This window comes from Acanthochromis polyacanthus, chromosome 3 (assembly GCF_021347895.1).
Source record: "Acanthochromis polyacanthus isolate Apoly-LR-REF ecotype Palm Island chromosome 3, KAUST_Apoly_ChrSc, whole genome shotgun sequence".
NCBI lineage: Eukaryota > Metazoa > Chordata > Actinopteri > Pomacentridae > Acanthochromis > Acanthochromis polyacanthus.
In genome coordinates, this window is record NC_067115.1 from 20,528,813 (window position 1) to 20,542,571 (window position 13,759).

Here is a 13,759-nt window from a genome sequence, read left to right on the forward strand (position 1 = left end):
TTGCAGCAATCTAAGATTTCCTTGGAGTTTATGTACAAGTGTGTTCAAGTAGTTGCATCTTTGTGGAATGATTTTGAACACATTAAACTGGAACATTCTGCTAAATGAAATTGTAAATTGGATTCCTCTGATAACTATAAACACAAGATGGATTTCGTCACAAACTGCTTCATTTAAGGTTTTTTTAAGTCTGTGAAAATATCAATTATAGATACCTTTAGGGACTGAAACCATCAGTGTAATACCTGATGATTATTGACCCTAGGGTCAACGTCACAATATATGCATGACAATAAATAATTTGTCCAATCATAGACATGATCAATGTCCCAGGATCCAATCATTAAGGAAGCTGCACTCTTGTGGGCGGTCCTTCGGCTGTGGTCGCGTCCACACTTCTGTGTCAAAAAGCAGAAATGAGCAGGGAAAGACCGGAAATAATCAAAGTTTGTCTTCAAAGTTTAATACAAATGTGGGACTTCTCTGGAGTCATTGATCATAAGGAACAAATCCATCACTGAATACTGTGTATTATTATAGTATTTTTATAAATGGTTTTATTTGGCATAGTATGGCCATTAACAGCGCCGAAATCTGTATTGGTAATTTTCGTGTATCTTATTTTGAAAATCTACCCGGACGTGAGCTATCTTATTGTGGCCGACTTGACGCTGGCCCGCTCAGACTGGATGCAGGTTGGTTTAGATGATTGGGAACCACCAGCTACGCTAGACAATGATGAGGTGGTGATGTACTGCTAATTAAAGTGTAATTCTCGTGTATCCAGACAGATTTATAACTAGTGTACGACATCTTTTGTTTCTTGGAAAAATGACAACTACCACGACATTTCAAGGGATGGAGCCCGGTGCTAAAAACAGTTCCAGGTAAAAGGCGTCTTTCAGACCGTTTCCTAACCGTTTAGCCACCATGAAGCCAACAAGTCCAGCATCCTTTGACTTCAACCCGACATAGGTTATCGTAAAATATAAACCCCTTTTGTTCTGCCCTGTTCCTTTTATTGCTACTTAAACGCTTCGAAATGGTTTGAAACTAAGTGTGGGACGAAGATATGTGGATAAAGCTCAGCACCACGCCTTCCTGTTTTGTCCGTTAGGATGGACCATTCCCATCTCTAACGCTAGCTAGCAAGATAGCATGCATGTACACTCCCTTTTGTGGAGAAGCTGCTTAGCTAGCAGGTACAGACCAGGCGGCTCGGCTCTGTAGGCCTTTCACATTTCCGGGCTTTATGCTGTCTTTCCCTTCATCATTTTTCATCTTTATTGCATAGAAAACGCTGGAAACATCACATCTGTCACTCCAATTGGGTGGGGCCCCCCGTTTATTTTCCATCAGGTATCGAGATGATCAGTGAGGTACAATAAGACCTCCTCCAGTCTGCCCTGCATATGGTCTCATGGAGCCGAGGGCCATGTTACAGCTGGCCACACCTGACGTTAACAAGAGCTACATGCTTATATTTCATTTACAAAGATGCAGTAGATGTGTCGAGCAATCCACAGCTATTTTAGGGATATGGAAGCTGCAATAATGCAAATTATTAATCCATAATGTTTAAATGAGGGGAATTTTCAGGAAGTTATTACTGATCTTGGGTAAGTCCAAAATGCAAAAATATGTTAGACTCTTACCTGTCCATTGTTGTCTTCAAAAGAAAAAAAACATTAAAATGGATTTTAAAAAAGTCATATATAATGCAATATTTATCCCTAGGACATACACCCAGTTGCTTGTTTATTCAGGCACACGTGCAGTCTTAAGACACCAGCCTTAGTAATATATTTTACATTTCTGGGTGTGATTTTTGGAGGCTAGACACAGCAGTACTGTAAAATCAAACTGCCTTTTATTGAGGTCATGTGTTATCATCACTTGCTATAAAATTATGTGATAAAATACTGTAAATAGCAGTGTCATTGCTACACTATTTATTCAGCACCAAGTGTGGGTTCAACAGCAGTAGTCGACATTATTCCCAGCATATACATCAGCATATTACAAGGAATGATTTGATCAGTCCTAAGTAAGTTTAATATTTCGAAATATGTGTGACATATCTTTTGTACCTCAGCCAGGATAGATTTGTCTTTTCTTCTCACTTCAATCTGACAGCCCAAAAAGACTGCAGCCAACTTTATTTATTTAACATCTGTGGCATCTCGTCAGTATATTATTTACAAAGGGCAGCACATTATACAATGACTTAAGATAAACTAGACTGACCTTTGTTGGCTCGAGTGTGAATGTTGAATAATTTGACATTGGTTAATCCTTTGTAGCTTCAGTCAGAGCCTCAACATTTAATAAGGGTTTTCTTTTTTAATGAATACTTATGGAATCACAAGGAACAACTCCTATCCACCTTTTGGTGACTGTCATCTTTCTCTTTTTCCAGGGTTTTGCGCCCTCCTGGTGGTGGCTCCAACATTTCACTGGGTGCAGATGAGGAGAAGCCTCCTGTCCGAAAAAACAAGATGGCCTCCAGTGTTTTCGCTGAGCCAGAAGACCCCTACGCTAACCGAAGGAACAACCCACCAGGTACAGTTTTCCTCACCTTTGTTGCTTTAGTGTGAAAGCTTACAGTTAAATTTGTCATATCCACATTATTTTGACAGTTTACCCCAACCTCTAAGAATGGTGTAATTTAAAATCAAAACCACAACACAAAACCTATGATAACAAAGAATAAATGTCAACATATTTTCTTTTGTTTTGAAGATACAGAGGTTCATTTTTCTTGCTTCTGGCTTAGACACATCGCCTGCCTGCAGAGGTTGCTCAAATCTAAGACAGCAGTACATTATGCTGTTTGCAGTGATGCTACTAGAAATAACAGAACGGACTGCTCAAATGATGAACAGATTTCTCTTTCAGGCTGTCACTGCATGTATGTTTCTCTACTGCCAAACTCCTTGTTCGATCTGAGAGTTTATTATTGAATTTAAAAAAACGTATGTCTTTCACAGAGAAATGTTACATTTGTCTTACAATGGAATCTTTTCCTGTCCCGGGGTTTCCAGCTCCTCTTTAAAAGTGATATCACGCACAGCAAAATGTGACTGAAAGAAGAAGTGAAACATGATGATAGGCCTGTATGTTTTATCTGGTTTGCTGTTCTCAGTTTTCCTAAATCATTTTTTTTATTGCCAAGCCACACACACACACACAGACAAACAAGCAAACAGAAGTGAATTTCTTTCAACTAAACACCTCTCTTATAGCAAATGCAAATTACAGTAAATGCTGATTCAACTTTTCTCTGCAGACTGGGATTCCTGGTATATAGTTTTATTAGCCAACCTCTGTACTGCTGATGAGCCTCGATTGGTCAGCTGTCAAGCAGCCTTATGATGTCTCCTGGCCATGAAATGAATCCAACAGTAAACATTACCACCATTTGCCACTGAAGTAACTCTCCTGTCTCCTGTAAAACTAAGGATCTCAGAGTCTGTCGTGTGCATTTTTAGTCAATTTCCGAAAGTTCATTAATTTGGTACAACTGTGAGAGCTCATTTTGGTGCCTTTAACTTCATCTGGCCTTTTTAAATTCATCAAAGGAGGAATAGTGTGACATAAAAGTCCCAGTGGCTTGTTTGTTATTGGCATGTTCTGTCCAAAGGTGAAGTGATTATTGTCCAGAAAGGAAAGTATGTTTTGAATTGCAATCCAAATGAGAAAGTAGTCATTTGAGTCATCTATGACAGACAGGCCACACAAGAATCCACTGTAATTTTCTTATGCTGTGAATCTACAGCTATTTAAGGATAAGGATAAACTTTATTGATTCCCACAGTGGGGAAAGTTCACCGTTACAGCAGCTCCAGAGAAAAAGTATAAAAGTATAAAGGCAGTACAAAAAATAAAAAAAGAAGACAGTGCAAAAATTGCAGGGTAACATTATATACAGATGATTTTTTAAATACCATGTAGAAGACTATATACAGGAGGATGAGGTGTCGGTTATTGCACTCTTGAGGTAACAGTTATTGCACATAAGTAGGTGGAAATGTGTGTAAACTGGGGGGAGAAATAAAGTGCAGCAGTAAACAGTATACACAGTGACGTTTATAATGCGGCATTGTACAATCTGACAGATGCTGGAATAAACAACCTGCGGAAGCGTTCCTTCTTATACCTAGGGTGTACCAGTCTGTTGCTGAAGGCGCTCCTTAAGGAGTTCACAGTCTGATGCAGAGGGTGGGAGGTGTTTCCTTTGATACCAGACAGTTTGGCCAGAGCCCTCCTTTCTCCCACCACCTCAGCGGAGTCCAGGGGGCAGCCATAGGCTGAGCTGGCTCTAGTTATCAGTCTGTTGAGTCTGTTTTGGTCACGCTCAGAGCACCCCCCTCCCCAGCACACCACTGCATAGAAGACCATGGATGCCGCAACAATTCAGAACTTTGTAGGAGTGGCATTACATTAGAATGCAATGGTTATCACCATCACAGAAAATAGAAAAATAATTTATTATCAGTGTCGTCCTCCGTGACACAGCAGTGTGTAACCGCCTTAGTAAATTTCCTAAAACAGAAGGCAATGACTGTTTTTCTCTTTAAACAAAGTCCTTTTTTGGTCTTCCGAGTAACACAAGAACACCTCCAGAGGATATTTGAAGAAATTCTGTGTAGTCGCAGTCAGTGTATTTTAATGCTTTGACATGTTTCCAAGTGACATTTCCTGCTTCCTGCTTTTACTTCTCACATTCAGTGATGGCTTGAAAGCTGATGTACTACAGCCATACAACACTTCTCAATTCCTTCTTTTACTTCTTTAGATTATTTAGAGAAGTGGACATCTAGTCCTGACATACTTTAAATATGTATTAATACAATCAGAATGACTTTCCAGGGGTTCTTCCTGGTTCTTGATTAGCCTTTGAAGGTTGGTCGCTCACACCAGTAAGCATGATTCATCTGCGTACAGTAAAGACAATGAGTTTGTGTTACCTTGTTTGACAGACATCTAATAATTTTGCAGTTATTATTGATTGGGGGGGAGGGGGAGTGGGGGAGGGGGTAAAATGACAGCCCATAAGACAAACTCTGCTTTGTTCTTTGGATCAGCACAATCAGCTTTTCTTCCTTGTAAAAAATAGTTTGGTCATAGTTACTGAGAGGTTTTCCTACTGACTTCACTTCACTGTGAATACCACGGTGCAGCTATCACTGAGAGACGCTTCGTGTTGCACTTTGTCATGCATATACATTGGACTTGCATGAAACTGGGTTCCTCTGACTATAAAATGACAGAATAATTAGGAGTTTGTTCATCTTTAAGTTTTATTTTTCATAGACACCATCTATTTGTCAGTAGTAAGAATAAAAGAACACATTATCTAAAGCTCATATTCATTTATAACCTTGTTAGACTTCCTTCTCAAGATATCTAGATATGAATATACCATCTGTTCAAGGCCATCTGTGTCAAAGACAACACTTACGAAATGTTGTATGTATCATCAGAAGTCAACCCTTCCTGAAGCTGTAATAAATGGGCCATGATGTCTGTTTGTGACAAGTACTCAAGTCATTCCAGTAGCGTATTCAGGATGCTCAAGGTTCAAGATTTCTTTATTGTACCAAATGGTAAAATTGTTGTGCAAAAAGGAACTGAGCGATCCCAACAAATGAAATGACAAAACACCCAACAAACATTCATACTAGCCAAATGACACAAAAAGCATAGAGAAACTGCTCCAACATAACCTGATCTACCTAAAATCAATCTGCACAAGAGTGTTCACCTGCTGGACTTGCGGTTAAGCATTAAAATAGCTGAGGGTACAAAACTGCATCTATAGCGTTTTGTCTGTCCCTTAGGGACCACAAACCGGCAGCCCGAACGAAGGAGCTGGAACTCCCCATTCAGGGAGTTTAAGGTTTACCTTCCTGTGTGAAGTGCTATGAGATGACATCTGTTGTGAATTGGCACTATATAACTAAGATTCCTATGGACATCAAACACCTCAAAACAGATGTATTAGATATTTTAAGAAGAGCACTTGATTAAATATCGTATTTACATGACACCTGTATGATTTCCATAACTGTTGGCAGGTGCAGATAGTTGCTGTGAGCTGAAGTTTTGTGGAATGATCAGTAGTCCCACTCACATGCAAACTGTAGGCTTATTTAGTCTGAAAATGACAAATCTGTGAATAAGGGTATTGAAGACAAAGCAGAAATGCCCTTTGAGAGGAAGAGCAGCCAACACGGCAGGGCGTGACTACACGTCATTATTATAACATTAATGTGAGTGTGAATAGAGTCATTATAACTATGACCTTTACTTCGAAAGTGAAGCTTCAGAAACCCTAAAATTCACCAGTACACAAAGTACAATTAATAGAAGATGTGTTGGAGGCGCTTTCTTACAGAGAAATTTCTGGTATGATGTAGGTCATAGGGTCAGGTCGTCAGTAGCCGGAAGGGCAGTTCCCTTCGTGGGATCTTAATTTTCCATTGTTGTTTGCCAAAAAGTATGAATCAATCACAAGAGCCTCAGTTTTGTTTAAACACATTTCATTTTAAAGTGACAAAAACTATGGTGCTCTGAGTGCAACATTTGGAGAACTTTGTGCATGAAGATTGTAGCGCAGTTATAGCAGTGGTATTTCCTGTTATCATCACTGAGCTGTAGAAGATGAATAGATTATTTACATTTTGCATATTGTATATTTATAATCAAATGATTTTGTGTTTTGTATTTGTACTTCAGTTATTACATTTGTAGACCTCACTTGAGGTTTTTGGAGCTGAGATCAACAAGACAACATCAAAGATTTCTGTTATCAGATTTCCTGTGTGAATTATACTTTGTTCCACTCTGTTTACTTTATTATCAGTAAGATGAAATTACGTAGACTCTGTGGCACAGGATGATAAAGTTTATAGTGTATCTGAGATGTGGTTTCATCTGCCAATGATAGGAATTTAAAACAGTTTCTCTGTTGTGTCAAGGGATAGTAATGTTGATGTCTTGACCCGTCTGTCTGGTTGAAATAACTTAAAACACAATGTAAATTCACGGGATGTACAGACTTCTCTCTCTGAGCCAAGATGTCTCCTTTCTGTTCCAGGTGGGAAGCCCACAGGCGTGCTGTGTGGTGAGCCGTCAGCCCCCCTGAGGAGAGGAGGAAACCACACCACCAATCACTCTGGAGATGCCCCTGCCACAGTAAGATCACGCCTCAGATCATGAGCTGTGGAAAGAAATGAAGTGAAACCTGAAGTCAGACCAGACAAACAATGAGGGAAGCAAAAGTATTTAGTGCAGTTAGTTTGGCCTTAATCTTAATGTCACGAAGATAGATTGTGTAGCAATAACAAGAAAATGAGACATAGCCAAAGGACAATTAGGTATTAACTGCTTAGATTTCATGAGTCAGTCCATTCATCAAGTTTAATGACGTGAAGCAGAACTTTCTTTAGAAGTGCTGGCTGATGAATACTGACTCTCCTTTTCTGCTTGTTCTTATTAGGATGGAGAAAACTCTGTACGCGATCATGGTAAGAACCTGCCTTGATGACATCACCTACTTGTACAGAGCTTGAATAGAATATCGTAGTTCTCTGTACCCCACCTGTTGATACATTCAGGGCTTAAAGTTTTCCGGCGCCGCGCCGGATTTCCGGCGCATGGAAGTGTACCATTTAAAAAATTTCATCCATCTCCGTCCCGAAGGCTCCATTGTGCACAGTTGCTCCGCTTTAATCAATCAAGCTCCAAATCCTACATTAAAAAATATACACCTTCTGTCCAGGCATGCGACTTTCTGATAGAACTTTTATCCAATTACAGTTTTCTAACTGCGAGCGCGCATCGACTGCTGGGCGCACGATATGCTGCGCCCTCTTGGTTCGGCATCGTCAGTGCTGCTGAGCCACTGATAAGAAATAACAGTATCCCACAAACAAAATCCAAATTTGCAATATTTGTTGGTGTTTTTTGTAATTATATTTAAAGGGAATTACTGGAAACACATTGATATGCATATTATTTATTTTATTTCTGTTTGGACTGTATACCCATTCCACATGTGTCCCAGCCCTGTGGCTGCCTGGTCTCTCCAGAGCGCACGGAGCTCCAATCTGTGAGTGGTGCGGTGAAGAATCGAGCAGCTGATCACTGGTCAATAGCGTTGGAGCTTGTGTTTAGCCCAAAGACGCAGATACTAAAGTTTGCTCAGACTTTGTGTGACAGAGGAGAGAGGATGTGTCTCTGCTGATTAACAAAGAGAGCAGCCGCTGCCGCGATCCCTGAGCCGCGTTGTGTTGACTCGCCCCTGCGCGTGCACGCCACACAGTCCCCATGGTTTCGCCACAAAATAAAAACAAACGGGCTTAGGTATTGAATTAAAAAAAAGTAACAAAAACAGAAGTTGTTGATTTTGTTTGATTTCTTAATCTTTAAACATTTTCTATGTGTTTTACAATGGCAAAAGGAAAAAAGGAAACAGCTATTTAGTTTGCTGGATTTTAGTTTGAAAGGAAAAAAATCAAAGATCAAGCCATACGGATTTGTCCCATTATTCTCCTCAGAACATCTGTTTAGTTAAATATGCACAAACTGAATGTAGCTTAGGTGATATTAACCTTTTTTTATTTGAGGACATATAGGATGTTTGTAACAATGAGTTAAATAGCTCTCAGCAGATTTTGTGACCTTATGCATCCGAATGATGTCTAGCCACAAATAAAAAATCTCCAATCTTAAGCAAATATTATTAGTAAGAACAGAACGAATGTATGGGTTGTGTGAAATGAATAATGGATAGATAGTTAAATAAGAATGTTCTTAGCCTGCTTTTCAGTTTTTTCTTCCCAAAATATAGATAAAAAATAGAAACATTTAAATTGAAAGCCAACTGAGCAAATTATACAGTGAATACATTTTTTTCCCTTACCAAAAACAAACAAAATGTGTGTCATTTCAAATTGAAAATCAAATGATTTAAACTAATCACACAGATTATTGAGGTGTATCAGATGAGCAGTTACTAACATGCGTATGTGTGGTTATGTGCTACAGAGGGCTTCTTAATCAGATCTTCGTGAGAAATGGGCTGACTCCAGAGGAAAAGGCCAGAGTAGAAGTTCTTCAGCATGAGCAGTCCATTGCCGCCAGGAGCCAGATAAACCAGATCAGGAAGGCCCGAATTTCTTTGCTAGTTACAGAGTTTGAGAGAGTCAGCATCATGATCAATGATCAATTTATACAGAGGTATCTTATATTGTGAGGCAATAACTAAAATTGCATTTAAGAGTTAATACTAGTACTTTTATTACCTGCTTAAATACAAAGTTGGTATAGCAAGTGACATATGACAGTTTATTCTCTTGTAGTGTTCCAGAGAATATTAAACAAGTTAATTCTGTTGTCTGTGTTTTGCAGTTTATTTCAACAAACAACATTTTGAACAATATGTTAAAGGTTGTTGCTAGAGGTACGGACCCGTACCCGTAGCCTGTGGACTACGGATACGGCACTTTCCATTTGCCAATCAGATACGCGAGATCTGGTCACGTGACTCCCGGTAGACGCTAGCGGTACGGACCCGTAGCATCGGTACTACAGGTGCGGACCCTAAACCTGACCCTAACACTAACCCTAACCTTAACCTTTGCTTACCTTTCAACAGTTTGCAGTGGTTAGCAGCTTCTTGACTCGTGAGACTCGCGTACGGGTCCGTATCTGTCTGGCAAATGGAAAGTGCCGTACCCGTAGCCCACAGGCTACGGGTACGGGTCCGTATCTGTAGACACTACCTATGTTAAAAAGAAAATGTTCAGAAAATTCACAAAGTAAAAAAGAAAAAAGAAATGACTTTTTCAAACAGTATTCTCCAAGCACTTAATATTCTCTTGAGACTGACACTTGAGATAATGTTGTAAGTAAAAATTGTGCCTTATGAAGGAAAGCAGCATAGTAAAGTAGCAGTTTTGTTGTGGTTGGTGTTGTTTTGAGTTCTTGTTAAATTACTGAAGAGATAAAAATTATTAAAAGTTATTAATAATACATGTACTTGATTTTCATGATTTTTTTCCCCTTTATACTAAAATAAATCTTTGCAGTTATAGTGATGTGGTATTGAAACATCAACACAAAAAAAATCAGACTTGGGGCACTTTCTAAAATGCCTTAAGTTTTGGCCAAGTAAGGTTTTACATTTGAGCAACAATAAAATAGTGGGATCATAATGGGCATTATTTCCACCAGATGACCTCATAGTTGCTCTGAATTAATAGAAATTCATATATATTGTGTTTTAGTGAGTTTTAAAACACATTTAAATACGTTTATTGACACGATAAATTGGATCTTAGAAGTTCAGGCTCAGGATTTTTTCTCACTTTAAGCCCTGCACATTTCTTTAATATAATGTGTACAACGCATGCACAGAAAGGAGAGAAAAGAAATAAATGATAGATTGGGAGGCAACTAAAATTATTTACCACTCAAAATCTGTAGCAGTTTTAAAACAATTGGTGATGGTTATTTCAATATTAACAGTTTCTTTGGCAGCAGTGATACCAAAAATATGTCTAATAGAGTATTGAGAAATGGATAAGACCAGATCTGTGTGTACCTTTGAAAACAACAAAGCAAAAATAAACACTTTAGACTGTAGCAGTTGAAAGCCAAAAGCTTACCACTCCCACGTAATGTGGTTACTGCTTAGTATTCCCTCAGGCAAATGTGTGAGCTTAAGAGTGTTTTGTTTAAACCAGACAAGCTTCTGAAGGGTGTGTTCTGATGACAAAATTACAGTGACTGTTTCCATGATCCTTGTTTTCTTGCATGTTCTCACATGCGTGAGCAGAAGTCAGTGCTGCTGAGCCTGAAGCCGCTCCAGAGCCGCAGCAGGAGGAGGCCCCTCAGGCTGAGGAAGCTGCTGGAGGTCTACCGTCTGGCCGCCGAAATCCCCCAGGGGGCAAATCCAGCCTCATCCTGGGTTGAGTGCCACTCAACTACCCCTCCTTACCTCCACTCGTCTCTGAACTCATCTGTTCCTTTCCTTTTTTTTTTCTTTTCTTCAAAACAAGAGCCCCCCCAGCCCATTTGTCTGTACCGCAGGAATCCTCTGATGTCTAGCAGACACCAGTTCTCTCCTCCACATCCCCAAGTGCATTGTTTTGATACCTCTTTTTTGAAAACTGTTTTGTACTGTTTTTATTGTTTCATTTTGACAGAAGCACTTTATGTATTTCTATGTATATGGTTCAAAGTCTGCCTTTACCCCTGAAATGCATTAGACCTGCCAGGAGGGACACAAGGCTCACATTTCTCATATCAACCAATGGTAAATGTCCCCTAACTTTATTGCCACAGCAGAAGCTGTAGGTGATTATACAAGCAGTTTGTAGAACACAAGCAAAGAAAACAAAGCTTTGGTGCTGTGTTCATTTTTGACCCATCTTGCATGCATGTCCGGTCTGAATGTGCGAAGAAACATAACTGTGAAGATTTTTTTTAATATATATAATTTAACATGTTTGTTAGTTGTTATTTTGTGGACTAACTGTTGTACTGTTGTTGCATGAAGTTGGAATCTTTCTACTGATAGTATTATTACCCACAAAAATTGCTGTAATTGTGATCTGAAAGATGCAGACTTTTGTCTCCTGATGATTACTGTAGGTCCCATGCCCGGTAACAGAGTTGGAATAAGCCTTTTTTATATTGTAGTCACTAACCTTAGATTACTGTAACCCCAGTGCCGGTTTTAAGTGCCCCGTGTTTTTATAGGTAAAATTTAACTATATAATTTAACTCTGAAGTGCGCCTGTTTGAGTGTTAGGCTACAGCATCAAACAAGGTTGGGTTTCCTGATTTCATCCTACGAGTAAAAAGACCGATGTGTTTTAGTTTTGGTTTTTTTGTTTTGTTTATTTCAATTGCAAATCAATGGAATGTTGTTGGTCCTGACTCTTTAGTGTTTCTGGTAAACCCATCCTAGATTTGACAAGTGACCTTATGACAGCCCAGCCTTCTTTTTATCCCTTTTTAACCCCGTATACATTTAATAGTTCTCCTCACTGGAAATCTCGAACAATCTTTTTGTATGTTTCCTGTGACATTATTTAAACCAAAACTCCCTCCTGCTTCTGCTCTGTTACGTCACGTGCACGACTGCTGCGTCCACCAGTTGTCATGCAAGAAAATCTACATGTCTTTCCTGTGGTGTCTTTTTCTTCTCTCTCTTTTTTTAAACGTATGTAACGATGCAAAACATGTCAGTTTGCATCCTCTACCAGTTCCTGTTGCTGGATATAAGTCACTGCAGAAATTTGAAAATCAAGAAATGGCACAAGAGGAAATTAACATTAAAAGTCAATTTTGACCATTGATGAACTTTGCTGTTTGTATTATTGGCCTGTATGATTTCACGCTTTATTGGGATCATTTCTGTGCTTTTTAAAGGAAAATTTTAGACAAATTTAGACTTCACGAAATAGTCAGTTGATTTGATTTACTGCTGAGGCCTCACACGGAGTCATCTTTCAATATGTTTTATTTAAAATGACTGGATTTTGTCATTGGATCATTTAACTTTCACTAAAAGCAAGATTATTACAGAGCAAAAAATGTAAAAGTTTGTAAGTACAGGTTTAAAGACCTCCTCTGTGGAAAAACTTGTTTGTTTTTTTTAGTCTTGCTAAAGTGCAAATACATTTTTACTGCTGAAAGACTTGTGATGATTAAAATAAGTAAATAACGGGGATGAGCATTTCCACCTTGAAACAGTGGGGCGCTCATGGCAAATTCTATGAACTTGTAGGGTGGGGCTTTTTTGTTTGAACATGTATGGTTGATACACACCAATACTGCAAATTGCTAAAGAAAATAAAAAGAGAAAAACTGCATTGGCTTAATTTTTCAGTCTCGGAGATTACCACTTTGTAACAGAGCAGGTTTCCAGTGTTTGAGCAAAGTCACAGATGAGCTGGTGTGCTCCAGCTGCAGCAAACAGTGAAGAGATGAGTTTACCTTGATAGCAAATTCTAGAATATGCAATGGTTACACTCACATGTAAGCATTTTAAGACAAGCCAGGAATTCTTCTGTGGATAAATGCCAATAAATATGCAACTTGTATACATAGACATCAATTTAGAAGTGCACTTTTTGGGATTTAAACACTGGCCTCATTTTTCAGTCTTGGAGGTTACCGCTTGATAGTATAGTTTAACAGTTTTTGAGCAGAGCTGGTGTGCTCCAACTGCAGCGAATGGGACTCGAGATGAAGCAATGTAAGCCAATTTAAGACAAGAAGGGGTAACTTCTGTTGACAAAAAAATGTATATAAATATGCATTTTTTATAAATAAAGATGAGTTTTTAGGGGTTAAATCAATGAAAATGGGAGACTTAAAGCCAGAATTGAGAGAATGATCCTTTATCTTTAGGCATGTGAGGGTACATACAACAAAACAAACAAAAAATAATGCAGTGCTAGAATTTGTAAATGCACCATGTGCTTGTGTAGTTGCAGCATTAACCCTGTAAAACCCATTGTTGCAAAAATACATGAGTTTTATATAGATCTAATTTTGTTTTTATTTGCTAATTTTTCCATAGTTGTTTTTTTTAACCTTTTTTCTTTTCTTTATTTATTTATTGGGTCTTAAAGGGTTAAGCGCCATTTGAGAAGCAACAACCTGTGAGAAAAGTGAAAGTAAACTTTCACATTTAGTTAGATACTACAGATTTTGGCTTCAGTGCTCACAAAGATAT

General features: G+C 38.7%; 1 protein-coding gene across 1 annotated transcript; it reads left to right on the plus strand.

Moving 5' to 3' along the window:
• Positions 1-695: 695 nt before the first annotated feature.
• jpt1a (Jupiter microtubule associated homolog 1a) lies at positions 696-12,372 on the plus strand. The gene is made up of 5 exons (XM_022199011.2): positions 696-887; positions 2,420-2,562; positions 7,103-7,200; positions 7,505-7,532; positions 10,847-12,372. Exons 1-5 carry the CDS (start codon positions 832-834, stop codon positions 10,981-10,983), a joined length of 462 nt encoding a protein of 153 aa, XP_022054703.2. The 5' UTR covers positions 696-831; the 3' UTR covers positions 10,984-12,372.
• Positions 12,373-13,759: the final 1,387 nt, after the last annotated feature.

Bases quoted from the DNA above. Each gene is read 5' to 3' on its own strand.
- jpt1a (XM_022199011.2), top strand. From the start codon at position 832: ATGACAACTACCACGACATTTCAAGGGATGGAGCCCGGTGCTAAAAAC. The intron at 888-2,419 runs GTAAAAGGCGTC...CTCTTTTTCCAG, and splicing joins GGTGCTAAAAACAGTTCCAG to GGTTTTGCGCCCTCCTGGTG. The intron at 7,533-10,846 runs GTAAGAACCTGC...ATGCGTGAGCAG, and splicing joins AAACTCTGTACGCGATCATG to AAGTCAGTGCTGCTGAGCCT.